Genomic DNA, 26,598 nt, shown 5'->3' with positions numbered 1-26,598 from the left:
CCACTGGTAGGAGGGTCAGTAACCAGAGGACACAGATTTAAGAGCAAAATATGCAGAGGGGAGATGAGGAGAATTTGTTTTTACACAGCGAGTTGTTATGATCTTGGGTGTACTGCCACGGGGTTGTGGTAGTACATTCAACAGTAACTTTCAAAAGGAAATTGGATAAATACTTAAAAAGGAGAAATTGCAGGGCTGTGCAGACAGAGCAGTGGGAGTGGGACTAATTGGACTGTCCACCAAAGAGCTGGCACAGACGTGATGGGCCGAACGGCCTCCTTCTGTGCTGTTTGATTCCAAGAATTACAGCTAATGCATGACATGATGATGAGCTGACCCAATACTACAGCTTTAATTCTGATGGTTTTAAACATCTGTTCAACATTCTGCCTGATTCAAATGGAAAGTGATTTGATTTCTTTTCCTAATAATCCACAGTGCTATCAATCCTGGGGGATTATTTTCTCAGGAGATACACTGGGCACAATACCATTAACCCACTGTGTGCTGGTTTCTTGTTTCTCATTGGAACATTTTTTTTCTTTCTGTTCCAAAAGAGCAATGATCAAATTTAGTATATTGTGTTCACTGCTCACAATACGGTCTCCTCGAGATGGGGAAACCAAATGCACATCGGGCGACCGCTTTGCGGAACACTTCCGTTCAGTCCAAAAGCATGACTCCGAGCTTCCGGTTGCTTGCCATTTCAACACTCACCCCTGCACTCATGCTCACATCCTGTCCTGGGACTGCTGCAGTGTTCCAGTGAACATCAACGCAAGCTCGAGGAACAGCATCTCATTTACCGATTAGGCACACTACAGCCTGCTGGACTGAACATTGAGTTCAATAAGTTCAGAGCATGACAGCCCCCCATTTTACTTTTAGTTATTTTTTCTTTTTTCTTTGCTTTATTTTAGTTTGTTTCATCATTCATTTTTTTTACCATGTGCCTACCCACTGTTTTTTCTCACGTTTGTGCTTTGGGCCAGGACTGTTCATTTTTCTGTCAATTAACACCCTCTCTGTGCCAATGCTTTGTCTTTCAGCATACCATTAACACACCATTTGCCTTTCCTCCATGAAATTCTGATCAGTTATTCTCTATGACCCCCCGTTCTATCAACACCTTCCCTTTTGTTATCTCTTGCCCCACCCCCGCTTTATTCGCTTAAAACCTATTAAATTTCTAACCTTTGCCAGTTCTGATGAAGGGTCACTGATCTGAAACATTAACTCTGTTCCTTTCTCCACAGTTGCTGCCAGACCTGCTGAGTATTTCCAGCATTTCTTGTTTTTATTTCAGATTTCCAGCATCTGCAGTAATTTGCTTTTATTATATTATGATCAAATTGATCTAGGCAATTTGCTCAAAGCAGTACAAACACTAGAAGGCATAGTCCAAATTCAGGTGTAGGAACAGTGCCGTGTGGCCCAATGAGAGATGAGGTGGCAGGGGTCAGAATAGGGGCAGCGCAAGAGTGAGATCACAAGATCACAAAACGAATAAGGACGAGGAGACCATTTTAGTCCAGCCAGAAAGAAAGAACCTGCGGGACCCTTATCACCCGTATCCTACTGTTTCTTAAATGATTCCTGAATTTTCCTACTTCAAAGTCTTTACCCATGAGACACAGAAGTGAGAAAAAACTGACTTCATTTTTGGGTGTCCTGGCCGAAATTTATCCCTCAACTATCATCACTAAAGCTAATTATGGTCACTACTGCATTGCTGTTTATAGAAGCTTGCTGTGCACAAATTGGATGCCACTTTTCCTACAGGTCACATTAATGCCTCATTTAAATTAACAGCAAATCATATCATATGGGACCAGGGAGATTTCCCCGCTCCTGATACCTGTTGCCAATTAACAGAAACGCACAAGGCGCCACAATGGTTCCAGGAGTGAAGACATTTCTCAGTATGATCCTGGGCCATAAACGCCGCAAGGTCCCAACTTAGATCACCAGTCTATATTGAGTTAGGTGATCTCAGTCCACACTGAAGGTTGGGCGGTGGGGGGGAAGGGGGGTGGTAGAAGGGTTGGAGGGGGCTACTACAAATGGCCTCGGGATGAGAGGGAGAAAAAAAGGGTCCCTGTTCCTAGGTCATTGTCAAGTGACAAGTTCCTGAGGGTTGAAGGCAGTTACAGATGGTATGTTGTGGGTCAGGTGGGTTTAAGAGGATTACTGTGGTGTTCTGGGGGTTTGTTATTTCAGGGAAGCTGGACATGAATCTTCTTGAGTTTTTCCTTCTGGTGCCAGCTCTGGTTGGAGATATTCCTGAAGGTGTCAGCACATGGCTTCCTACCTCCAAACTGTCCCACCACCACTCTGCCACCATTGGTTGCCCAACATGCCAATCCTTGCAGGGCCCTTCCTTCCCACAATTGGAAAAGCAAACAGCCTCTTCACTACCCGATTGGATGATTCCTGATGGTCAGCCAAACAGCCCTTTGCCCCAAATCTAATACTTTTATAATTAGTGAACAAAAATGTTTAAAAATTCTTTTTTAAAACCATGTTTTTTTTTTATTGCCGCTATGATCGTTCTCCCAGGTTGCTTGTGGTGGTGTCCTAGAGAACAGTCCACGATTCCTGGAGACTCCAGTGCAATCCTGGAGGGTTGGCAACTCTAGGCCTTTCCAAGGAGATTGAGTGATTGGTGGCAGGCAGTGGAGGGAGTTGGGTCAATGGTGTTACCAGTGTGTAGAGGGCAGACTTGCTGGATCAGATGGTGCGTTCTTATCTTTTTCATTTGTCTGCTGGCCACTTGCTGGAAGCTTAAGTCTAAGATTGATAGATTTTTGCAAGCCAAGGGTATTAAGTGTTTCGGGGCTGAGGCGGATGGATGAAGTTAGGATACAGTTGAGCCAAGATCTAAATGAATGGCGGAACAGGATTGGGGGGCTGAATAGCCCTCTTCTGTTCCTATGTTCTCTTGCCAGATGAGGCCAAGATCAGACTCAGCTGTTTCCCCCCTGTGGTTGAAAGCTGGATTTTACCTGAATCGGCACTGGGTTGAGGGGCTGGAGGACTCCCTGGTGCCAGTGAAACAACATCTCAATAAGAGGGCAGCATCCTCAGCAGAAAAGTGGACAAAAATGGAAAAGAAGGTGCGTGTAAAATCTACCAACAAATCTTTAATTTATATCGATTTTTTCAAAACTGTATTTTGAGTGCATTACTAACAATCTGTGAACAGTGGTTTTGTGTGGTTTTTTTTGAAAGAATTATTTGGCTCTTGGGTCTAACGTCATGGTACATTTGTTAAGCTCTTCACATACGTGTGTCCTAAGTGAATTGTTACTTTCCCAGCTGTCAGCTCTCGCCCGTTTGGCACGAGACTTGTGCAGTTCAGCATTGTCTCATACGTGGAAAATGTTAGCTCACGCCAAAGCACAGTCACTGAGACTGGTTTTAGAAAGATTAATTCTTCACGGAGTGGGAACTGGCCAATATGTCAAATTTTACAACACAGACACAGGTCATTCAGCCTAATAACAACTTGTATTTATAATTATCTTAATGTCGCAAAACATCTCAAGGCACTGAGCCACATCAGGAGATATTAGGATAGGTGATCAAAAGCTTGGTCAAAGAGGTAAGTTTTGAGTGTCTTAAAGGAGGAGAGAGAGGTGGAGAGATTTAGGGAGGGAATTCCAGAGATAAGGGCCTAGGCATATGAAGACATGGGTATTAAGTGTTTCGGAGCTGAGGCGGATGGATGAAGTTAGGATACAGGGAATAGAGGAACGCAGATATGTCGTTGGGTTGTGGGGCTGGACGAGATTACAAAGATAGGGAGGGGTGAGGCCATGGAGGGATTTGAAAGCAAGGATAAGAATTTTAAAGTTGAGGTATTGTTAGACCGGGAACTAATGTAGGTCAGCGAGCGCAGGGTGGAGTGTGGGGGAGGAGGAGGATGGGCGAATGGGACTTGGTGTGAGTTAGGATGCAGGCAGCAGAGTTTTCGATGGGATGAGGTTTATAAAGGGTGTGAGGCCAGGAGTGCAGCTGCTTTATGACAGTGCTTTTCTCCATCTTACTTCAGCTCAATCAATCGACATATTCCTCTATTCCTTTCTCTCTCACCACCCCCAACCTCTTGGAAAATGATCTGGAGAGGGTAAAGACCCAAGAGGCTAGGAGAAAATATAAAATAGGGAATGGAAGAGAAGCCATTGGATACAAGATGCTACAATAATGCAGACGACAAAAGATATTTGTGAAACAGAAGCACTTTTCAGAAAATTACGTCTTAATTGTTCCCAGCTGTAAACTAAACTGCTTCACTCCTCACTTCCGAAATGATCGGACGCCAAATATATGGGCTGGATGTAAAAGATACCATGACACTATTTTGAAGAACAGCAGGGGGGTTTTCCTCAGTGTCCTGGCCAACATCACTACAATCGCTGATCTGATCATTGTTACATTGCTATTTCTTGAACCTTACTGTGCACAAATTGGCTGCAACATACCCGACATTATAACAGTGGTTTCAATAATATTTAATTGGCTGTAAAATACATTGCCACATTCTGAAGTGATGAAACTCATTGATAAATACAAGCCTTTCATGAAAAGAATAGAATAGAATCATAGAATGGTTACAGCATGGGAGGAGTATATTCGGCCCATAATGTCTGTGCTGTCTCTCTGCAAGAACAACTCAGCTAATCCCACTCCCCCGTCCTTTCCCCTTAGCCCGGCAAATTATTCTCTTTCAGTGCTTCTCCAATTCCCTTTTGAAAGCCCCGAATGAATCTGCCTCCACCACACTCTCAGGCAGTGCACTCCACATCCTAACCATTCGCTGCGTAAAAAAGCTTTTTCTCATGTCACCTTTGGTTCTTTTGCCAATCACCTTATATCAGTGTCCTCTGGTTCTCAACTCTACCGCCAATGGGAACAGATTTTCTCGATCTACTCTGTCCAGACCCCTGATTGGGTGGAAAATCGGGTGGACTGCATCACAAGCAGGCTATCTTCTGCACTCAATAACCTTATATGTGCTCCTAGCTCTGCACTGTAAGCAATAAAGGAGCAAATTACCCCAGCAAGTGTGTTTGGGCTGATTGACTATGGCTGGCATCACAGCAAGGGGAAAGGTCAGTCAGTCCTGCAGCAGCAACCTACATTTATATAGCACCTTTAATGTAGCAAAACATCCCAAGGTGCTTAACAAGATTGATATCAATAAAAACACTTTTAACATTGAGCCACATGAGGAGATAGTAGGACAGATGACAAAAGCTGGGTCAGAGTGATTGGTTTTAAGGGCCATGTTCAAGCGAGGTAGAGAGGCAGAGAGATTTATGGAGGGAATTCCAGAATGAGGGCCTTGGCAGCTGAAGGCACAGCCAGCAACGGTCGAGTGATTAAAATCAGGGATGCTCAAGAGGCCGGGATTAGATAAGCACAAATATCTCAGAGGACTGTGGGGGTTGAGGAGACCACAGAGAGGCAAGGTCATGGAGGGATTTGAAATTAAAGATGACAATTTTAAAATCGAGGTGTTGCTTAACTGGGAGGCAATGTAGATTGTAGATCATTGAGCACGGGGTGATGGGTGAACAGGACTTGGCATGAGTTATGTCAGGGGCAGCAGAGTTTTGGATGACCTCAAGTTTACAGGAGATGAAATGTGGGAGGCCAGCCAGAGGTGCCTTAGAATAGTCAAGACTGGATGTAACAAAGGCAGCAGATGAGCTGTGGCAGAGACGGAGACGGACGATGTTACGGAGGTGGAAATAGGCGGTCTTAGTGATGCCATCGATGTGTGGTTGAAACCCAATCTCAAATATGACACGAGCTGGCGAATAGTCTAACCTCAGACAGTTGCCATGGAGAGGGTTGGAGTTGGTGGTTAACGAATGTGCAGGGTTATGGGGAGAAGGCAGGGGAATGGAACTGAGGGAATTGCTCTTTCGGAGAACTAGTGCGGACACGATGGGCCGAATGGCCTCTTTCTGCAGTGTAACGATTCTGTGAATGGAGTTCGTGGCAAGAACAAAAAGCAATGATTTCAGTCTTCGCAATATTTAATTGGAAGAAATTTCTGCTCATCCAGTCCTGGATGTCGGACAATCAGTCTGACAATATAGAGACAGTGGAGAAGTCAAGAGAGGCGGTGGGGAGGTAGAGCTGGGTGTTGTCCGTGTATGTGTGGAAACTGACAAGCTTTCAGATGATGTCACCGAGGAGCAACATGTAGATGAGAAATTGCAGGAGGGCATGGAAAGACCCTTGGGGGACACCAGAGGTAACTGAGAAGAGGACTGGAAAAATCAGAGGAAAGTAAATAACCATTTAGTGTGTCCAGGATCCCACAGCACAGCATAGAGTGGGCTAGCGGTCAGCATCCGTGTGAACAAGCCTAATAGGACATTGACTGTTCAGAAACCCAACAGAACCACAGAACGTATAGATTTAAAAAAAGGAAACTGATGATTGGATCGCACGGCTCAAGTTAATTAAATGTCAGGTTTTACACCCACACGTCTTTGAGTGTCAATGAGCTGAGACTGCAGCCCTGGGCAATGTGCATCTCCCGAGCCCTGGACATCTAACCCATGAAACCCAGGTAACTCAGTGCTAATTGTGCATATATTTCTTACTGGCTGCTTTGTCCTGTTTGAATTGTGTGGGCCTGGGGGCTGTTTTTAATGCTCTGCCCTCACTGGTGGATAGTTTTTCGAAACCAGGACACAGGGACCTGTTAGTATCAGTAAACTGAGACACCCCCAGGTGAACGGGAAAAACAACAGCCTGCATTTATATAGCACCTTTAATGTAGCATATAGTCCCAAAGTGTTTCACAGGAGCTTTATCAAACTAAGTTTGACACTGAGCCATAGAAGATGTTAGGACAGTGAAAGAGGTAGGCTTTGAGGAGTGTTTTAAAAGAGAGATAGAGGTGGAGGGGTTTATAGATGAAATAGGGAAATCAGGGATAGGGCAGAAAAGTGGAGTTGAGGTAGATGATCAGCATGGCCTTATTCGCTGACGGAGCAGGTCTGAGCGGCTGTATGGTCAACTCTTATTTCTTATGTTTTTATGTAATTCCAGAACTTAGGGCCTAGGCAGAGTGCAAGGTGGGAGACCATTCAGGAGAGCATTTAACTAGTCAAGCCCAGCGGAACATTGACTCCAGCTTCACGACGCAGATATTTCTGGCCCTCGGTCTATTGGATCATCTGGAATTTGAAAATAGAGTGAAATTGAGTGGGGTGACAGCACACCCATAATGGAGTGCAGCGGATTACCATGACTGGAAAACTGGCCACATCCCTCCCGGGCTTGTCATTCATCCTCATGATTTTCCACCATTCATTGTGCCCGGACGATCCAATCAACCCAGGCACAAGGACAACTAAATCTGCCCTGATAACGTGGACCCCAAATCATTGACGGGAACAAAGAACTTGGATCTTCTTGACTGCGTTCTGCCATTTGAAATTACTAAGGGGGAAGAACATGGTAATTTCTTAAAGTCCTTCCATGGTGAATGCTTCTGACATTTTAGGTTTCTTTACCTTCACTGCTGCTTCCAACATAGTGGACTGTCACTGCCCATATCGACTCCCAGTGTTAATGTATGGGTTCCCACTGCAGTTACCAGCCTCCTACTGTCAATGTATGAGCTCCCATTGCCTATACAGCCTCCCAGTGTAAATGGAATGGCTCACACTGCAGATACCAGCTTCCCACTGTCAGTGGAAGGGTTCTCACTGCCCATGGGTAGGCTCCCTATGCCAATGCACAGGCAATTTCTGCCCATAACAGGCTCCCAGTGCCCACCATTAGGCCCCTATTACCCATGGATTGCTCCATGATAATGGATGGGTCCCAACTGGCCACAGCAGGCTCTCAGTGTAATCGGATGGCCACCTGCCACTGACAAAGTTCCACTTCTCGCAGTGGGTTACTGCGCTTCAGATGTCCCGTTCCCCCCCCCCCCCCCCCCCCATCCGCACAGCAAAGTGATTTTATGCATGATCATTTGGTGAAAGCAGCCATACTGTGGAGAAATAGGCAGTACATTTTGGTGGGGGGGGTGGGGGTGCAGAGAATTTTTCAGGCATTTGACTGAGCATCAGGCAGCCAAAATCATGTTCTTCAGTCACTACAAAAATACTACAGTTGATAGCGTCAAGGACGCAGTGAGGAGGAGCTCAGCAGGAGGGGAAGATGTCTATCATTCTCTGGAGACATTTCCTACACTGATTACAGAAGAGGCTTTCAAAGGGCAAGGACAGAAAAAGCTGCAACAATAATCTCTGGTGCTGGTTGAGTGCAGTGACTTCATATCTTGCACCAAATCCTTATACAGTGGGTTTGCTGTGGTCGTTAAATTGAAGTGCGACAGTCTCCAGGAAGTGGGCACGTTTCCTCTTTACATCCAGTGATAACCTGGACCGCTCCTGTGTCAAGTGTCACAGAGGTTACATGCAATGTACAGCTTCCTCCTACAACGTGCTTCAGCAGCAAGGTCAGATAACCAGCTCCCTCCCGACTGCTCCACTTCCATTTGCCTCCAGCACCTCCCTTTATGGAATTTCAAACTAAAATTATCACATTAATGCTGGCTTGAGCTGACTTTGAATGAGTCCAAATCATTTCACACAGACCCATAAAGCCATCAGCAAGGAAACTCACATCATCTCTGCAAAACAACACATATTCACGCAGTGCCTGAGTAAAAACACCCTAATCTGCTTCACAGATAGGGGAACAGAAGAGGTTATTTCAACTGTGCTCTCACCAGGTCCCCTGCCCTTCCATATAGGGCTTTTGAGCAACTTATAGCACAGGATCTTGTCGCTAATCTCGCTGTGTGCGTCTATCTCGAATATCTCTTTGAAGTTTTAGGGTCATTTTCAATGCGTCTTGTTCCATAATACCACCTGATTCCCATTTATATTTAGGATTGTTTTTGGCCCACTTACTACTTGCAGTACGCTCCTTAGATCTGACTTCAGCCAATTTCAGTACGTTAATGAATAGTAAGGCCACAGCTGGATTACAGTGTACAGTTCTGGGCTACAGTTCTATAGGAAGGATGTGATTGCACTGGAGAGGGTGCAGAGGAGATTCACCAGGATGTTGCCTGAGCTGGAGCATTTCAGCTATGAAGAGAGACTGGAAAGGCTAGGGTTGTTTTCCTTAGAGCAGAGAAGGCTGAGGGGGGAACCTGATTGAGGTATACAAAATTATGAGGGGCATTGATAGGAAGAAACCTTTTCCCTTAGCGGAGGTGTGAATAACCAGGGGGCATAGATTTAAGGTAAGGGGCAGGAGGTTTAGAGGGGATTTGAGGAAAAAGTTTTCACCCAGAGGGTGGTTGGAATCTGGAACACACTACCTGAAGAGGTGGTAGAGGCAGGAAACCTCACAACATTTAAGAAGTATTTAGATAAGCATTTGAAACGCCATAGCTTACACGGCTACAGGTCAAGGGCTGGAAAATGGGATTAGAATAGATAGGTGCTTGATTGTCAGCACGGATATGATTATCAGAACGGATATGATGGGCCAAAGGGCCTGTTTCTGTGCTGTATAACTCTATGACTCTATGACACGTGACAGACAAGCTCAGGGGCTACTGTAATGGCTAATTAGTACAGTATTGTGCATTTTCAGTGGAGCTTTCATTCCTCAGGGAAATGTATACTCATTGAGAATTATCATCACTGAGAATTCTGAATTCTGATGGGTTATTGACCTGAAACATTAACTCTGTTTCTCTCTCCACAGATGCTGTCAGACTTGCTGTTTTTATTTCCGATTTCCAGCAGCTGCAGTATTTTGCTTATGAATTATGAATTACTGTTTTCCCTTAGAGCAGAAAAAATTAAGAGGAGATTTGATAATGGTGTTCAAAATGGTGAATGGTTTTGACAGTTTGCCGCAGAAGGCTCAATAACCAGAGAACATAGATTTAAGGTGTTTGGCAAAAGAACCGCACAATGAGGAAAAACCGTTTTTACACAGCGAGTTGATGTGATCTGGAATGCACTGGCTGTGGTGCAGTGGTTAGCATTGCAACCTCACAGCTCCAGGGACCCAGGTTCGATTCTGGGTACTGCCTGTGCGGAGTTTGCAAGTTCTCCCTGTAACCGCGTGGGTTTCTGCCGGGTGCTCCAGTTTCCTCCCACAGCCAAAGACTTGCAAGTGATAGGTAAATTGGCTGCTGTAAATTGCCCCTAGTGTAGATAGGTGGTAGGGAATATGGGATTACTGTAGGGTTAGTATAAATGGATAAATGGATGGTTGTTGGTTGGCACAGACTTGGTGGGCCGAAGGGCCTGTTTCAGTGCTGTATCTATAAATAAATAAAGGGCAGTGGAAGCAGATTTCAGTAGTAACTTGCCAAAGAGAATTGAATAAATACTTGAAAAATGAAAAATTACAGGGCTGTGGCAAAAAAGAGTGGAATTAATTGGATATTTCTACCAAACAGTCAGCACAGTCACGATGGATCGAATGGCCTCCTGTGTTGTATCATTCCATGATTCTGTCCCCTCAATTCAGTTGGGTAAACTATGTTCAATTTAGTGCAGAACAAGGGTTATAACTGTAAAATAGAGCCAGACCACCCAGGGGTGATGACAGGGAGCACTTCCTCACACAAAGAGTGGAAATCAGAAATTTTCTCCCCTACAAAGCTGAGGCTGGGGGTCAATTTAAAATTTTAAACCTGATATTGGTAGATTTTCATTAGGTAAGTGTGTTAAGGGATAGGGCATTAAGGTGGGTAGGGAGAGTTAAGCTACAGATCAGCCATGATCTAATTGAATGGCAGATCAGGCTTGAGGGGCTGAATGGCCTCCTCCTGTTCCTATGTTCTTTGTATTGCAGGGCAAGTTCAGTAACAACAGAATAACTGCACGTGTAAAAGATGTGCACAAGTACGGCTACAGATGCTCAGAAGTCACAAATGCAACTTTATAGCAACCAGCCAAATCTCTCACGTGTGCAAGTTGTGCAAAAGTGTGCTCACAACTTTGTTAAATGGTTTGGCTTTTCCCCGATATCAGAGCAAGGTTCAACAGCCCAAACGTGGTGCAGACACATTTGCTAATCTTAGTTTACCAGTGACCAGATCCAAAAAGGCAGATCCAACACAAGCGATGGCACCATTTGGTACACGGCCTGTTCTCACAAATAGCAGTGTGATGAATAACCAGTTAATGTATTTACAGTGACAGGTTGAGGAAGGAATGTTGGCCCGTTCAATAAAAGAACTTCCTTTTCTTCTTCAATTAGGGCCACAGAATCTGTAACTCCACATGTACTGGAAAAGGCAGATTAAAACAAAGGCAAAATATTGCAAATGCTGGAATTCTCTCCTCACAGAGGCTACCACGCCTGCTGTGTATTTCCAGCAGCTTCTGTTTAAAAGGCAGATCAGTACTTGCTTTAACATCCCATTGGAATGAAAGCACCATTACTACTGACTGGAGACTCACCTGGAGTGCAGGTCAAACCCACCAATCTAACCACTCCGAAAACAAGGTTGCCACAAAATGAACCAAACTGACACTTGCTAAAAATGATACAGTTTGGATTAAGAAGTCAGTCAGAGCTGTTTACAGCTGAATTGTGGAATATATAACCAAAAACTATGAAAACAGATTGTGTAAATGGGTTCATGAAGTAATGAAAAGTGTTTCTGGATTGAGGAAGGATACAGTGAGAAACAGCTAGGTACGACTGGTCTATCAAAAAGCGACAGTCTTGTTTGAATTAGAATCACAGAATGATACAGCACAGAAAGAGGCCATTCGGCACTGCATGTGTGTGCTGGCTCTTTGACCTATCCAATTAGTCCCACTTCCCTCCTGCTTTTTCACTACAGCCCTGCATATTTTTCTGCATCAAGTATTTTTCCAATTTCCTTTTGAAAGTTGCTATTGAATCTGCTTTCACCACCCTTCCAGGCAGCACATTCCCGATCAGGTAACTGTGAGGGGGTTCTGTACTTTTGCTGCATAATTTTTTTCCTTCATGTTACCTCGAGCTCTTCTGCCAATTGCCTTAAATCTGAATGCTCCGGTGATGGTACAGGGTCCCCTGGTGGTTTAGAGGGTGTAGTGGTGGTACAGTACCCTCTGGTGGTTTAGAGGGTGTAGTGGTGGTACAGGGTCCTCTGGCAGTTTGGAGGGTGCAGTGATGGTACAGTACCCTCTGGTGGTTTAGAGGGTGTAGTGGTGGTACAGGGCCCTCTGGCAGTTTGGAGGGTGCAGTGATGGTACAGTGCCCTCTGGCAGTTTGGAGGGTGCATCTGTATGCTGTGGTTACTGACCCTTTTGCCATTCTTACTCAATTTATCTAAACTTATCAAATAATTACAGATAACGAAGGTAGTTTTGCCCATCCTGGTTTCATGCATTCAGAAAGATCCAATTGTCTCACTCAACCTTGCAAAATTCAAAAGCTCATCAGATAATTCCAGGAGATTCACCCCAATGGTGAATCTTCCTGCTTGGAAGATTAATTTTCGCGTTTAGACCTTCCTGACATAAATCCTAATTTGCCCCTTGAACTATTTTGAAGCTGTGCCTTCGTCCTACTCCTGCAATTTACTGTGAAGAAATATTCTTGACTTAGCTTTTGATATACCCGCTGCTGTGTCTCTCCTTTTAAAAGGTGAAATACTCAAATTTCTCCAGTCTTTCCTCGTAACTAATTCGGACATCTGAAACTAGGCAAAAATTGTTCATAAAGACTCCCTAATTCTGAAAGGTAACCGCCAGGGGACACCATACCATCATTACATCCTCCAAACCACCAGAGGGCACTGTTCCATCACTACACCCTCCAAACCACCAGGAGATACTGTACCATTGCTATAACCTCCCAAATCACCAGGGGGCACTGTACCATTGCTATACACTCCAAACCACCAGGGGACACTGTAACAGTGCTATACCCTCCAAACCACCAGAAGGCACTGTACCATTGCTATACCCCCCAAATCACCAGAGGACACTGTACCATTTCTATACCCCCCAAATGACCAGAGGACACTGTACCATTGCTATACCCTCCAAACCACCAGGGAACACTGTACCATTGCTATACCCCCCAAATCACCAGAGGACACTGTACCATTGCTATACACTCCAAACCACCAGGGGACACTGTACCATTGCTATAACCTCCAAACCACCAGATGACACTGTACCATTTCTATACCCCCCAAATCACCAGAGGACACTGTACCATTGCTATACCCTCCAAACCACCAGGGAACACTGTACCATTGCTATACCCCCCAAATCACCAGAGGACACTGTACCATTGCTATACACACCAAACCACCAGGGGACACTGTACCATTGCTATAACCTCCAAATCACCAGAGGACACTGTACCATTGCTATACACACCAAACCACCAGGGGACACTGTACCATTGCTATAACCTCCAAATCACCAGGGGACACTGTACCATTGCTATAACCTCCAAATCACCAGAGGACACTGTACCATTGCTATAACCTCCAAACCACCAGATGACACTGTACCATTTCTATACCCCCCAAATGACCAGAGGACACTGTACCATTGCTATACCCTCCAAACCACCAGGGAACACTGTACCATTGCTATACCCCCCAAATCACCAGAGGACACTGTACCATTGCTATACCCCCCAAATCACCAGAGGACACTGTACCATTGCTATACACTCCAAACCACCAGGGGACACTGTACCATTGCTATAACCTCCAAATCACCAGAGGACACTGTACCATTGCTATACACTCCAAATCACCAGAGGACACTGTACCATTGCTATACACTCCAAACCACCAGATGACACTGTACCATTACTAAACTCTCCAAACCACCAGGGGACACTGTACCATTGCTATACCCTCCAAACCAACAGGGGACACTGTACCATTGCTATACCCTCCAAACCACCAGGGGATACTGTACCATTGCTGCAACCTCCAAACCACCAGAAGGCACTGTACCATTGCTATACCCTCCAAACCAACAGGGGACACTGTACCATTGCTATACCCTCCAAACCACCAGGGGACACTGTACCATTGCTATACCCCCCAAATCACCAGAGGACACTGTACCATTGCTATACACTCCAAATCACCAGAGGACACTGTACCATTGCTATACACTCCAAACCACCAGGGGACACTGTACCATTGCTATACCCCCCAAATCACCAGAGGACACTGTACCATTGCTATACACTCCAAACCACCAGGGGACACTGTACCATTGCTATAACCTCCAAACCACCAGATGACACTGTACCATTGCTATACCCTCCAATCCACAGGGGACACTGTACCATTGCTATACCCTCCAATCCACAGGGGACACTGTACCATTGCTATACCCCCCAAATCACCAGAGGACACTGTACCATTGCTATACCCTCCAATCCACAGGGGACACTGTACCATTGCTATAACCTCCAAACCAACAGAGGACACTGTACCATTGCTATACCCTCCAAACCACCAGGGGATACTGTACCATTACTAAACTCTCCAAACCACCAGATGACACTGTACCATTACTAAACTCTCCAAACCACCAGGGGACACTGTACCATTGCTATACCCTCCAAACCACCAGGGGATACTGTACCATTACTAAACTCTCCAAACCACCAGATGACACTGTACCATTACTAAACTCTCCAAACCACCAGGGGATACTGTACCATTACTAAACTCTCCAAACCACCAGATGACACTGTACCATTACTAAACTCTCCAAACCACCAGGGGACACTGTACCATTGCTATACCCTCCAAACCACAGGGGATACTGTACCATTGCTATATCCACAAATCACCAGGGGACACTGTACCATTGCTATACCCACAAATCACCAGGGGACACTGTACCATTGCTATACCCTCCAAACCACAGGGGACACTGTACCATTGCTATACCCACAAATCACCAGGGGACACTGTACCATTGCTATACCCTCCAAACCACAGGGGACACTGTACCATTGCTATATCCACAAATCACCAGGGGACACTGTACCATTGCTATACCCTCCAAACCACAGGGGACACTGTACCATTGCTATACCCACAAATCACCAGGGGACACTGTACCATTGCTATACCCTCCAAACCACAGGGGACACTGTACCATTGCTATACCCACAAATCACCAGGGGACACTGTACCATTGCCATACCCTCCAAACCACCAGGGGACACTGTACCATTGCTATACCCTCCACACCACCAGGGGACAATGTACTATCGCCCTCCGAATCGCTAGGGGGCACTGTACCATCATTACCCCCTCCACAGCGCCAGGGGACCCTGTGTCCGGATATCGGGAGCGCCTCCAGGCTGTATTTCACCCTCCGAGCCGATAGGGCGGCGGTGTCCCCCTCACGTGACCCGGGAGAGCCGTTGCCTGATGACTGGGGAAGGTGGGGTGTCTCTCCCTCAGCTGGTAAACCTGACTGGGTCGGGGTCCTGGGGAGAAACGTTGATCCAGGTTTGTAAGTTTATAATTGATTGCACTGCAGCCGCAGTTCTCCAACGGTGGGTATGACGGAGCGGGAGAGCTGACTCCCGGCAACATTTCGAGCTGCTCCCTGGCTCGCGCTGTTTCAGCTGCCCCCCCCCACCCAGCGCCGGTAAACGGTGATTGGATGGCGATGGTGGGACTGACATCCGAGCGGACCAATAGGGAGCGGTGGCCCCCGCGCTCATGACGCAATATGGTCCAGGGTGATGATGACGTTAGAGGCGAAAGGCGCATCGGCGCTGGGGAGGCCATTCAGCCCATCGAGCCTGTAACCCCTCCAGGGCCCAGCCTCCTCTGGTATGTTTCCCTGCGCCGTGTCCTCAGGGCTTGACTGTTCAGGAGAACAATGGGGCTGGAAAAGAGGAGCCCATCCCAACTGGCAATTTCCATCACAACATGATTCAGTGCAAACTAACTTTGAAAGATCTTACTTGGTGAGTTGTAATCTGGAATAAAAGTTGAGTAGCAACTTTCAGATATGAATTTGAAAACTTCAGGATTATGGCGAAAGAGCAGCGGAAGTGAACCTCATACAAAAGCAAAATACTGCAGATGCTAGAGAACTGAAATAAAAAGACAAAATGCTGGAATTACTCATCTGGCAGCATCGGTGGAGAGAGAAGCAGTTAATGTTTCAGTTTTGATGAAAGTTTAGATCTGAAACGTTAACTCTGCTTCTCTCTCCACAGATACTGCCAGCCAGACCTGCTGAGTATTTCCAGCATTTTTTGGTTTTATTTCAGATTTCCAGCATCTGCAGTATTTTGCTTTTATTTTAATGTTTCATTTCAATAGCTTTTCATTTATTCAGGGAGTGAGACTAATTGGATAGCTCTTTCAAAGAGCTGGCACAGGGCTCCTCCTGCCCTTGATTCTGTAGGAAAGATATGGAAAGACTTACATTTATACAGCACGTTTCACAACTTCAGGGTGTCCCATTGTGCTTCACAGCCAGCGAAGTACTTTTCAAGCAACAAAAACAAGAAATGCTGGAATCACTCAGCAGGTCTGGCAGCATCTGTGGAAAGAGAAGCAGAGTTAATGTTTCGGGTCAGTGACCCTTCTTCGGAACTGACAAATATTAGAAAAGTCACAGATTATAAGCAAGTGAGGTGGGGGTGGGGCAAGAGATAACGAAGGAGAAGGTGCAGATTGGACCAGGCCACAAAGCTGACCAAAAGGTCACGGAGCAAAGGCAAACAATATGTTAATGGTGTGTTGAAAGACAAAGCATTAGTACAGATTAGGTGTAAATACACTGAATATTGAACAGCAGCAAGTGCAAACCTGAAAAAAAACCTGAAAAAAACAGTGGGTAAGCAAACTGAACAAACTAAGATGAAATGAAATAAATGCAAAAAAAGATTGTAAAAAATGTAAAAAAGAATGTTTTAAAAAAAAGGAAGAAAAAATAACTAAAAATGAAAGTAAAATGGGGGGCTGTCATGCTCTGAAATTATTGAACTCAATGTTCAGTCCGGCAGGCTGTAGTGTGCCTAATCGGTAGATGAGATGCTGTTCCTCGAGCTTGCGTTGATGTTCACTGGAACACTGCAGCAATCCCAGGACAGAGATGTGAGCATGAGAGCAGGGGGGAGTGTTGAAATGGCAAGCAACCGGAAGCTCAGGGTCCTGCTTGCGGACTGAGCGGAGATGTTCCGCAAAGCGGTCACCCAGTCTGCGCTTGGTCTCCCCAATGTAGAGGAGACCACACTGTGAGCAGCGAATACAGTATACTACATTGAAAGAAGTACAAGTAAATCGCTGCTTCACCTGAAAGGAGTGTTTGGGGCCTGGGATAGTGAGGAGAGAGGAGGTAAATGGGCAGGTATTACACCTTCTGCGATTGCAGGGGAAGGTGCCCTGGGACGGGGACGAGGTGGTGGGGGTAATGGAGGAGTGGACCAGGGTGTCGCGGAGGGAACGATCCCTTCGGAATGCTGACAGGGGAAGGGAGGGGAAGATGCGACTGGTAGTGGCATCATGCTGGAGGTGGCGAAAATGGCGGAGGATGATCCTTTGGAAATGGAGGCTGGTGGGATGAAAAGTGAGTACTTTTCAAGTGTAGTCATTGATGTAATGTGGCAGCCAATTTGTGCACAGCAAGGTCCCAAAAAGAGCAGTGAGTTAATGGCTCAGATCATTTTTTTTTTCTCCACAGATGCTGTCTGTGCTGCTGGGTGTTTTCCAGCACTTTGAGTTTTTATTTCAGATTTCCATCGACCACTGTTATTTTGCTTCTGTTTTCAGTCATGTTGATTGAGGGATAAATACTGGCCAGGACACCAGCGAGAATTCTGCTGATCATCTTTGAAAAATAATGCCACGGAATCTTTTGTTTGCTAGGGAGAGGGAGAGAGAGTGCAGCCGCAGCCTTGGTTTGATGTCTCAACTGAAAGACAGCACCTCTGACAGTGCAGCACTCCATCAGTACTGCATTGGAATGTTAGCCTAGATTTTGTGCTGAAGGCTTTAACCCATGACCAGCTGAGAGATTAAAACTCTTCAAAAGTTTGCATTTGTGCCAGACTTGCTCAGTTGGTAGCTCTCTCGCACCTGAGCCAAGGTTGTGAGTTCAAGACTCACTCCAAGATGCATAATCAAGGCTGATGCCTCAGTGCAGTAGCTGAGGTAGCTGCTGTGATTTTGAGTGAAATACTCAACCAGGGCCCTGATTCTATAAAACAAACGGAGTTCTCCTGGTGTCTTGGCCAGCACTCATTCCCCAAGCCCCATCACCAGGGCAGATTAACTGACAGGAGGACCTTGCTTCACAAAGTAGCTGCTGTCTTTGTCTTCATAAGAGTGGCTACTCTTCAGAAGTAGTTCATTAGGAGGATGTTGGGAGGATATGAAAGGTGCGCGAGAAATGCAGATTTGTTTTCACTTGTTGGTTAGATTGCCAGTCAGACGGTAGAAGAGGAAAGCATAGGCTGGGTGATTTGAGTCCTCCCTACTGTTTTAATTCGGGCCACCATTGCTAGAGATAGTCATTAAAAGGCACATAAGGAAGCCATTTGGCCTATCACGTCCATGCTGGCTCTCCATGGAGCTATAGAGTCAGTCCCACTCCATCCCCATTGCCGTCCAAGTCTATTTCCCTCATGTGGCCATCCAACTTCCTCATGAAGTCATTGTCTCTGCTTCCACCATCCTTGTGGGCAGCAGGTTCCAGGTCATTACCGCACTCCGTAAAAAAACATTCTTCCTCATGTTGCCCCTGCATCTCTTGCCCAAAACCTTCAATCTGTGTCCCTTAGTCCTTGTACCATTAGTTAATAGGAACTGTTTTTCCTTGTTTAACTTATCTGAGCCTCTCATAATTTTGTACACTTCTATTAAATCTCCCTCAATCTCCATTTCCAACCTAACCTTGGAACTAAAATCCTTCATCCCTGGAACCATTCTGCTAAATCTCCTCTGCAACCTCTCAAGGACCCTCACGTTATTCCTGAATGTGTGATGACCAAAACTGGACGCAATACTCCAGTTGGCGCCGAAGCAGAACTTTATAAAGGTTCAGCATAACTTCCCTGCTTTTGTACTCGATGCCTCTATTTATGAAGCCCAAGATCCTGTATGCTTTGCTATTCATTCTCAATATGTCCTGCCATCTTCGAAGATCGATGCACATGCACCCCAAGGTCCCTCTGTTCCTGCACACTCTTTAGAACTGTGCCATTAAGTATATATTACTTTTCCCTATTCCTTCTGCCAAAATGAATCACCTCACACTTGTCAATATTAAAGTCCATCTGCCACCAGTCTGCCCATTCTACTAGCCTATCTATGTCCTGTTGCAGGCGGTTCATTATCACCCTCACTGTATGCCACACTGGTAAGTAGGAACAGTGTGTGAGAAGACAGATGTGAATGAAATCTGTTTTGTTGACTCGACCAGTGTTCCCACAGTTAGTGTCAGCAATGAGAATCCATATGAGCCGACAACCTGATTTAACAGTCCATTATTGTCTGGCGAAAGAACCACCTCTATGACATTCTCTGCATTACAGCAACGATGGAGGGAGCTTAGGTGCAGGAGAATATCGCTGAAGGTAGGAAAATATAAGTCTTGTGTTCTGTTCTTCAGGTGAGCAAGGAACATGACTACCACACAATACCAGACCATTATTCAGGGAGAGGCCTCTGAGACAGACTCTGAGGAGGAGCTGTACCTCACGTCCACATCAACGGCCGGCATCTTGCAGACAGGAACCAAAGTGCCCGGTGAAGCATCGGAAACTGACGACGAGGACGCGGAATGTGCAACAGCAGCGCGGGACATCCAGCAGGCCATTCAGCACGGTCTGCCACCGCTGATCGTAATCCGTGACGAGCAGTCGGACATCCTGACGGCGGTGGAGGAGAAACCGGCTGTGACGTTTCGCCACCAGGGGCGTTTCAGTACCCTGCTGCAGCAGAAGCTGAGGGAGAGCAACGGGCGCCTTCACCAGAATGTGGAGCACGCCGTGAAGCAGATGTATGAGAGTGCCACCAGGGAAATCCGAACGGCCACCAGCCGCCTCAGCAACTCCCAGAACGGGATCATTAATGCGTCACATAGCATCCGGTTAATTTTAGACGATTTGAAATCAGTGACGGAGAAAATGGACATAATCACGAGCTGCAACTTACTTCCTGACATCCAGATTCCCCCTGCGGCAGCAAGTCTAGCACAGGTCTGAGCTTGTTTGTACAGATAGGTAAAGTCATATTACTGATTGGTGTCCCATGGTCTTCTAAAGAGCAGAGTGTTTCGAGAAAGCTCTGACTACTTTTGATTACTGCATTTCAACTGATTGTTAAAGTGGTTTAGACCCATGCCACAAGCATTTTGGGAGGTTTTGTTTTCAGCTGAGCTCAGGAGTTCTGTTAGAATTTAATTTGCATTGTCTTGTTACCTGCCACTGGCGGACAGAGTCGATCGTGTGAATCGCCCACGAGTGGTAGAATTCTCAAACTTTGCAAGTATAATGTCGAGTTAATTTATACCAGTGTTATCAGTGGGCTAATTTGCTATATTCATACTACCACACCAAAGGAAGAAAAATCTCCAGTACACTTCAGAGTTATCCGATAAGTATCTCATATGCTCTCAACTCATTGCCTCAAATTGCTCACACTACCAGCACACTAGTAATTATCTGAGTGTTTTACATTTCAGAGCACTCTCTGTTTGAGACAGCACCTGTAATTACACCTCTGGGTATTAACTTTTACAGTTCAAGATGGCAAAGTTAACACCCTCACTATTGTGTTTTACTGTAATGCTCGAGGCAGCTCCGTAACCACAGAAGGGAAGATTAAATGCTGTCAAGTCCTAGACTAATTTATCACAATATGAGAGAGTAAAAGCAGATAGCCACTGAGATCCAGAATTCATATTGTTGTGATGCATGTGAACTTTGATGTCATGAGATAGACTATAACTGCCTTATATACATGTTTATAATAAGATTCTCAAAGTACCAGTAAAACACTTTTTTTGAACTTTTTCTTTAGACAATTTAGTGCTTCTGAAATAAAACTTTATTTATAAAGTTAATGCTGCCACTACAAACCCTTTTCTTTCAGTACTTGTAGTTTTCACGGGCCTCTTTGTGACTGGGCTGCAACGTGACAACTTTAATATTTGATGTTGGATGTTGCTGGCAAGACAGCATTCAGTTCCCTTCCTTGTTTCCCTGATAGCATTAAAAGCCAATCACACAGTGTAAATTAATGATTTATTGAAATCTAAACTACAAATTCTGGAAACACTCAGCACATTAGGCAGCATCCGTGGAGAGAGAAACATTTCCAGTTGGTGATTTTTCATGCATAACTGTTTCTCTCTCCACAGATGCTGCCTGACCTGTTCGGTATTTTCAGTACTTGCAGTTTGTACTGCAGATTTCCAGCATCTGCAGTGTTTTGCTTTGGGTTTTAATTTATTGAATTCACTTTCTTGCCATGGTGTAATGTGGGTTCTCAGGCTCCAAGTTACTAATCTAGCACCATAACCAGCAGACTGCCACTTGGCTTCACTGTCTAATCGAATCCTGATGTTATGTTCAGTTTGCATTGGCACAGTAATTGCAGCATCCATGCAAAAACCAAACCCCCCCAAGGTGACATGACAATTCTCATGTGAATTGCGCCTATTGACTATGAAATCCTTTGCTACACTTTTAATTATAGCAGTGTCCTGCATCCAGTCAATTCCCATGCCATCAGTCTACTCTCAATGATCAGCAAAGTGATGGAAGGTGCCGTCGCCAATCCTATCAAGCACACTTTCTCAGCAATAACCTGTTCACTGATGCTCAGTTTGGCTTCCACCAGGGCCACTCAGCTCTAGACCTCATTACAGGCTGGGTCCAAATATGGATAAAAGAGCTGAATTCCAGAGGTGAGGTACTGCCCTTGATATCAAGGAAACAGTTGACCGAGTGTGACATCAAGGAACCCATCGCAAAATTGAAGTCAATGGGAATCGTGGAAAACTCTCCGTTGGTTGGAGTCGTACCTAACACAAAACAAGATGGTTGTAGTTGTTGGAGGCCAATCATCTCAGGCCTGGAATATTGCTGCAGTAGTTGCTCAGGGTAGTATCCTAGCCCCAACCACTTTCAGCTGCTTCATCAGTGACCTTCCCTCCATCATAAGGTCAGAAGTGGAAATGTTCGCTGATGGTTGCATAATGTTCAGTACCATTCACAACTTCTGAGATAGTGAAACAAACCGTGCCCACATGCAGTACGATCTGGACAACATTCAGGCTTGGGCTAATAAGTGGGCAAGTAACATTTGCATCACATAAGTGCCAGGCAATGACCATCTCCAATAAGAGAGAATCCAGCCATCTGCCCTTGACATTCAATGGCATTACCATTGCTGAATCCCATCAACATCCTGGGGGTTATATTTGACCAGAACATTAACTAGACCAGCCATGTAAATACTGTAGCTACAAGAGAAGATCAGAGGCTGGGAATTCTGTGATAAGTAACCCACCCTCTGGCTCCCCAATGTCTGGGGGAAAGATTAGGGCCCATTAAGGACCAAAGTGGCAATCTGTATGTGGAGCCGGAGGACGTAGGCGAGCTGAGGTTTTAAATGATTACTTTTCATCTGTGCTCACTATGGAGAAGGATATAGGTGTAGAGATCAGGGAGGGAGATTGTGATATACTTGAACAAATCAGCATTGAAAGGCAGGAGGTATTAGCGGTTATAGCGGGCTTAAAAGTGGATAAATTCCCAGGCCCAGATGCGATGGGACATAAATTTTCAAATCCTCTCTGGCCACAGGAGAAGTGCTGGAGGACGGCGAATGTGGTACCATTATTCAAGAAGCGTAGTAGGGATAAACCAGGTAATTACAGGCCAGTGAGTCTAACATCAGTGGTAGGGAAACTATTGGAAAAAATTCTGAGGGACAGGATTAATCTCCACCTGGAGAGGTAGGTATTAATCAAGGATAGTCAGCATAGCTTTGTCAGGGGGAGATCATGTCTAAATTTGATTGAATTTTTTGAGGAGGTGACTAGATGTGTAGATGAAGGTAAAGCAGCTGATGTAGTCTGCATGGACTTCAGTAAGGCTTTTGATAAGGTCCCACATTGGTCAAGAAGGTAAGAGCCCATGGGATCCAGGGCAATTTGGCAAATTTGTTCCAAAATTGGCTTAGTGGCAGGAGGCAGAGGGTGATGGTCGAGGGTTGTTTTTGCAATTGGAAGCCTGTGACCAGTGATGTACCGCAGGGTGCCGGGACCCTTGCTATTTGTAATGTACATTAATGATTTAGATGAGAATATAAGGTATGATCATTTGGCATATAGGGTTTTCCTCACACCTCTGTACCATATAGAATGAAATGTGACGATGGGAGCATTTCATTAAAGGGGTAGAAAAGAAAAAGAGGAAAACACATAACCATTCTCATTCACTCCCCAAATTCACTCATTAATCTTAGAACTTCTGCAGTTTCTTTTTCTTTGCAACAGCAATGCTGATTTAATTTTTTGGAGTTTTGTCTAGGGTGGTAACGTGTTGTCAAATGGGGTTAAGGTTTCTTTGGTATTAATTTGTAATACTCTGGGGATGTGCATCTCAATAAACATGTGATTGTTGGTGAAGCTTGGGGTCTGCAAATTTTCATGATTGTCTAAGGCAAGTTCTCCTGTATGTACAAGCTTTAATCCCTCAACTGCTGTTTTTTGCAACAGTTGTCTTTAACTATTCAGGTTCCAGTACCTTGACAATATTTCTCCCTATAGTGGCAGTGGGTAATAAATTGGTTTTCAGCCCCTGTGAGGTGTCTGAAATTTCCTGTGGGCCTTTGTTCTTGCTGAATTCGGAATTGAAATTGTTGTGTTTGATTAGTTATGGGTTTGGGCTTTGATCATTGGGTTTTTCAGTGGATAAATCCACCCTGACCTCACTCTTAGTGTTCTCGTGAGTCACACAAATGCTGTTCACTTCAGGGCATTTTTGTTTCCCTTTTCCCTTTACTGTGGGGAGGGTCTCTTTGCTAATCTGCCCCATGTCCTCTGGGACATTCCTGCTCGCAGGTATCTGTCCAGTTTTCACTGCAGTCCCCTGTGGCACTTCAGCTAGGTGAGGCATTGCCCTCACTGTTGGTTTGCATTTTTGGGACCTTTCCTTGTCCCTGCAAGTTTCTGTAAATGCTGATAGCATCCTTGGTTGGGTGCTTTTTTGGTCTGCATTTACGTAGGAGGGTGTGGGGTCTAATTTTTCTGGTATTTCAGTATTAGCTAACTGGACAGTAGGGGGTTTCATTTGGGAATCCTCCTTGCCCTCCTTAAACCTGTCATCACTGCCCTTTTCGTCCCCTTCCTCCCTAACTGTCTGATAGACCTGTGCTTGCCCGTCCCCTTTTGTTTTCGGCAGGGGTCGCACACAATCCACCAGTCCTCTGCTGGAGGGTTCCGAAAAGTTGGTATGGGAATTAGGGGTGCAGATTTTATTGCAGGTTGGGGTTTCCCCACAACCTGGCATGTGTAGCAAGTTTCACAGAACTCCACCACATCTTTGTGGAGTTTTGGCCAGTCAAAATGCTGTCTTATGCGGGCTTGGGTTTTTCATACACCGACATGTCCAGCTATTGGAAGCTCGTGGGCAATTCTTAATACTTCTTGACGGTACCTGGGCAGCACCACTACATGGTGAATCACTGTCCATACTTTGTCCCCAGGTTTATGAGGAGGTCTCCACTTCTGCAACAGCATCGCATTCTTTAAATAGTAGCACTGAGGGACTCCCTCTGCTTCAGTTTCAAATTGGGCAGTCTGTGCTAAATTCTTCAATACTGGGTTGGCTTGCTGAGCCTTAACTATTCAGAGAGACATGGGGGGTACTCGTGCAGGAAATGCATAAAGTTAACATGCAGCTGCAGCAGGCTATTCGGAAGGCAAATGGCATGCTGGCCTTTATTGCAAGGGGATTGGAGTACAAGAATAAAGAAGTCTTACTAAAATTGTACAGGGCTTTGGTGAGACTGCACCTGGAATACTGTGTGCAGTTTTGGTCTCCACATTTAAGAAAGGATATACTTGCACTGGAGGCAGTGCAGCGAAGATCTACTAAATTTGTCCCTGGGATGAGGGGGTTGTCCTATGAGGAGAGGCAGAGTAAATTGGACCTAAATTCTCTGGAGTTCAGAAGAAAGAGAGGTGATCTAATTAAGACATACAAAATTGTGAAAGGGCTGGATAGGGTAGAAGCTGAGAGATTGTTTCTGCTGATCAGGAAATAGAGAACGCGGGGGCACAGTCTCAGTATAAGGGGCCGATCATTCCGGACTGAGATGAGGAGGAATTACTACACTCAAAGAGTTGTGAATCTTTGGGATTATCTACCCCAGAGGATTGTGGATGTTCCATCGTTGAATACATTTAAGGCTGGGATTGATAGATTTTTGGTCTCACAGGGAATCAAGGGATATGGGGAGTGGGCAGGAAAGTGGAATTGAAGCCCAAGATCAGCCATGATCGTATTGAATAACGGAGCAGGCTCGATGGACCATATGGTTTACTTCTCCTATTTCTTGTGTTCTTGTAAGTCAACTTGAATTAACTAGGGGGTGACACAATACTTCAGTGGAAGTTTGGCTAGTGAGGAAGCTACCCCTAGCTCAGGACTGTGTGCTGAGCTCTTAAAGTTTTCTCAGTTGATTCCAAAGTTCAAGAGGGGTATGTGGAAGCATTTTGTGTCACTTTTGAAAAGCTTGCAAGGTGACTGAAATGTTGCCGAGAGCTGGACCCTGTTGTTACAAAGCAAGCTAACAGGAAAAATCCATGAGGTTTATTCACTGTTGCCAGATGAATGTTTATCAAATTATGAGATGACTAAAAATGCTATCCTGGGAGGTGTATGAGCTAGTACCAAAAGCATACTACCAGAAGTTCTGAACCCTCTGGAAGCAGCCTGACTAAACTTACCTTGAGTTTGAAAGAGTTAAGCAACTTGCTTTTGACCAATGGATAAGGCACTTAATGTACATATTCACTTATGAAAACCTCAGAGAGGTAATTCTCCTTGGGGAGTTTAAAAACTCCCTTCCCTTTTCTATTAAAACCCACATGGAGGAACAAAAGGTTCAAAAGCCAGGCAGGCCGCAATTCTGGCTGATGAATTTACTCTCGTGCTTAAGTCCTTAACCCAAGGCAAACTCTTCCCTAGTCACCCCACAAACCCAAAAAGGATAAAAGTGGGAGGGTGATAGGAGCCCGAGCAGCCCTGGGTGAGAAGGGAAAGCTGGACACGCAGGGGGCCCTCCTCAAGCCAAAAAATATGGTGCTGAGAGTAGGAGTGAGACCCAAAGACCTGTGTGTTTCTACTGTAACAAGGTAGGGTCACCTTCAAGCTGACTGCTGGAAACTACAGGGAAAACCTGTAGGATTAGTCAGGGCACACATGACCCGTGCAGTAGAAGGGGCCCTGATGGAAAGGACAGCAGAACAGGCTGTGGCTTTAACTGTAGCAGTAAAGCCCAATAAACTGCAGTGAGTGCGGGAAAATTTAACAAAATCCCTGAAGGTTATC

General features: G+C 45.3%; 1 protein-coding gene across 2 annotated transcripts; it reads left to right on the top strand.

The window, feature by feature from the left end:
- Positions 1–15,396: 15,396 nt before the first annotated feature.
- bloc1s3 (biogenesis of lysosomal organelles complex-1, subunit 3) lies at positions 15,397–21,045 on the top strand. Of its 2 annotated transcripts, none has more exons than XM_068019188.1 (2): positions 15,397–15,517; positions 19,641–21,045. In XM_068019188.1, the coding sequence occupies exon 2, from the start codon at positions 19,654–19,656 to the stop codon at positions 20,233–20,235; it is 582 nt and encodes a 193-aa protein (XP_067875289.1). In that variant the 5' UTR covers positions 15,397–15,517; positions 19,641–19,653; the 3' UTR covers positions 20,236–21,045. The 2 variants fall into 2 exon arrangements, with proteins under 2 accessions (XP_067875289.1, XP_067875290.1); XM_068019189.1 differs by lacking the exon at positions 15,397–15,517 and adding an exon at positions 15,762–15,984.
- The last annotated feature ends 5,553 nt before the right edge of the window (positions 21,046–26,598 follow it).

This window comes from Heterodontus francisci, chromosome 40 (genome assembly GCF_036365525.1).
Source record: "Heterodontus francisci isolate sHetFra1 chromosome 40, sHetFra1.hap1, whole genome shotgun sequence".
Lineage (NCBI taxonomy): Eukaryota > Metazoa > Chordata > Chondrichthyes > Heterodontiformes > Heterodontidae > Heterodontus > Heterodontus francisci.
Note: the sequence above shows the minus strand (reverse complement) of the source record. Positions and strands in the feature narration are given on the sequence as shown.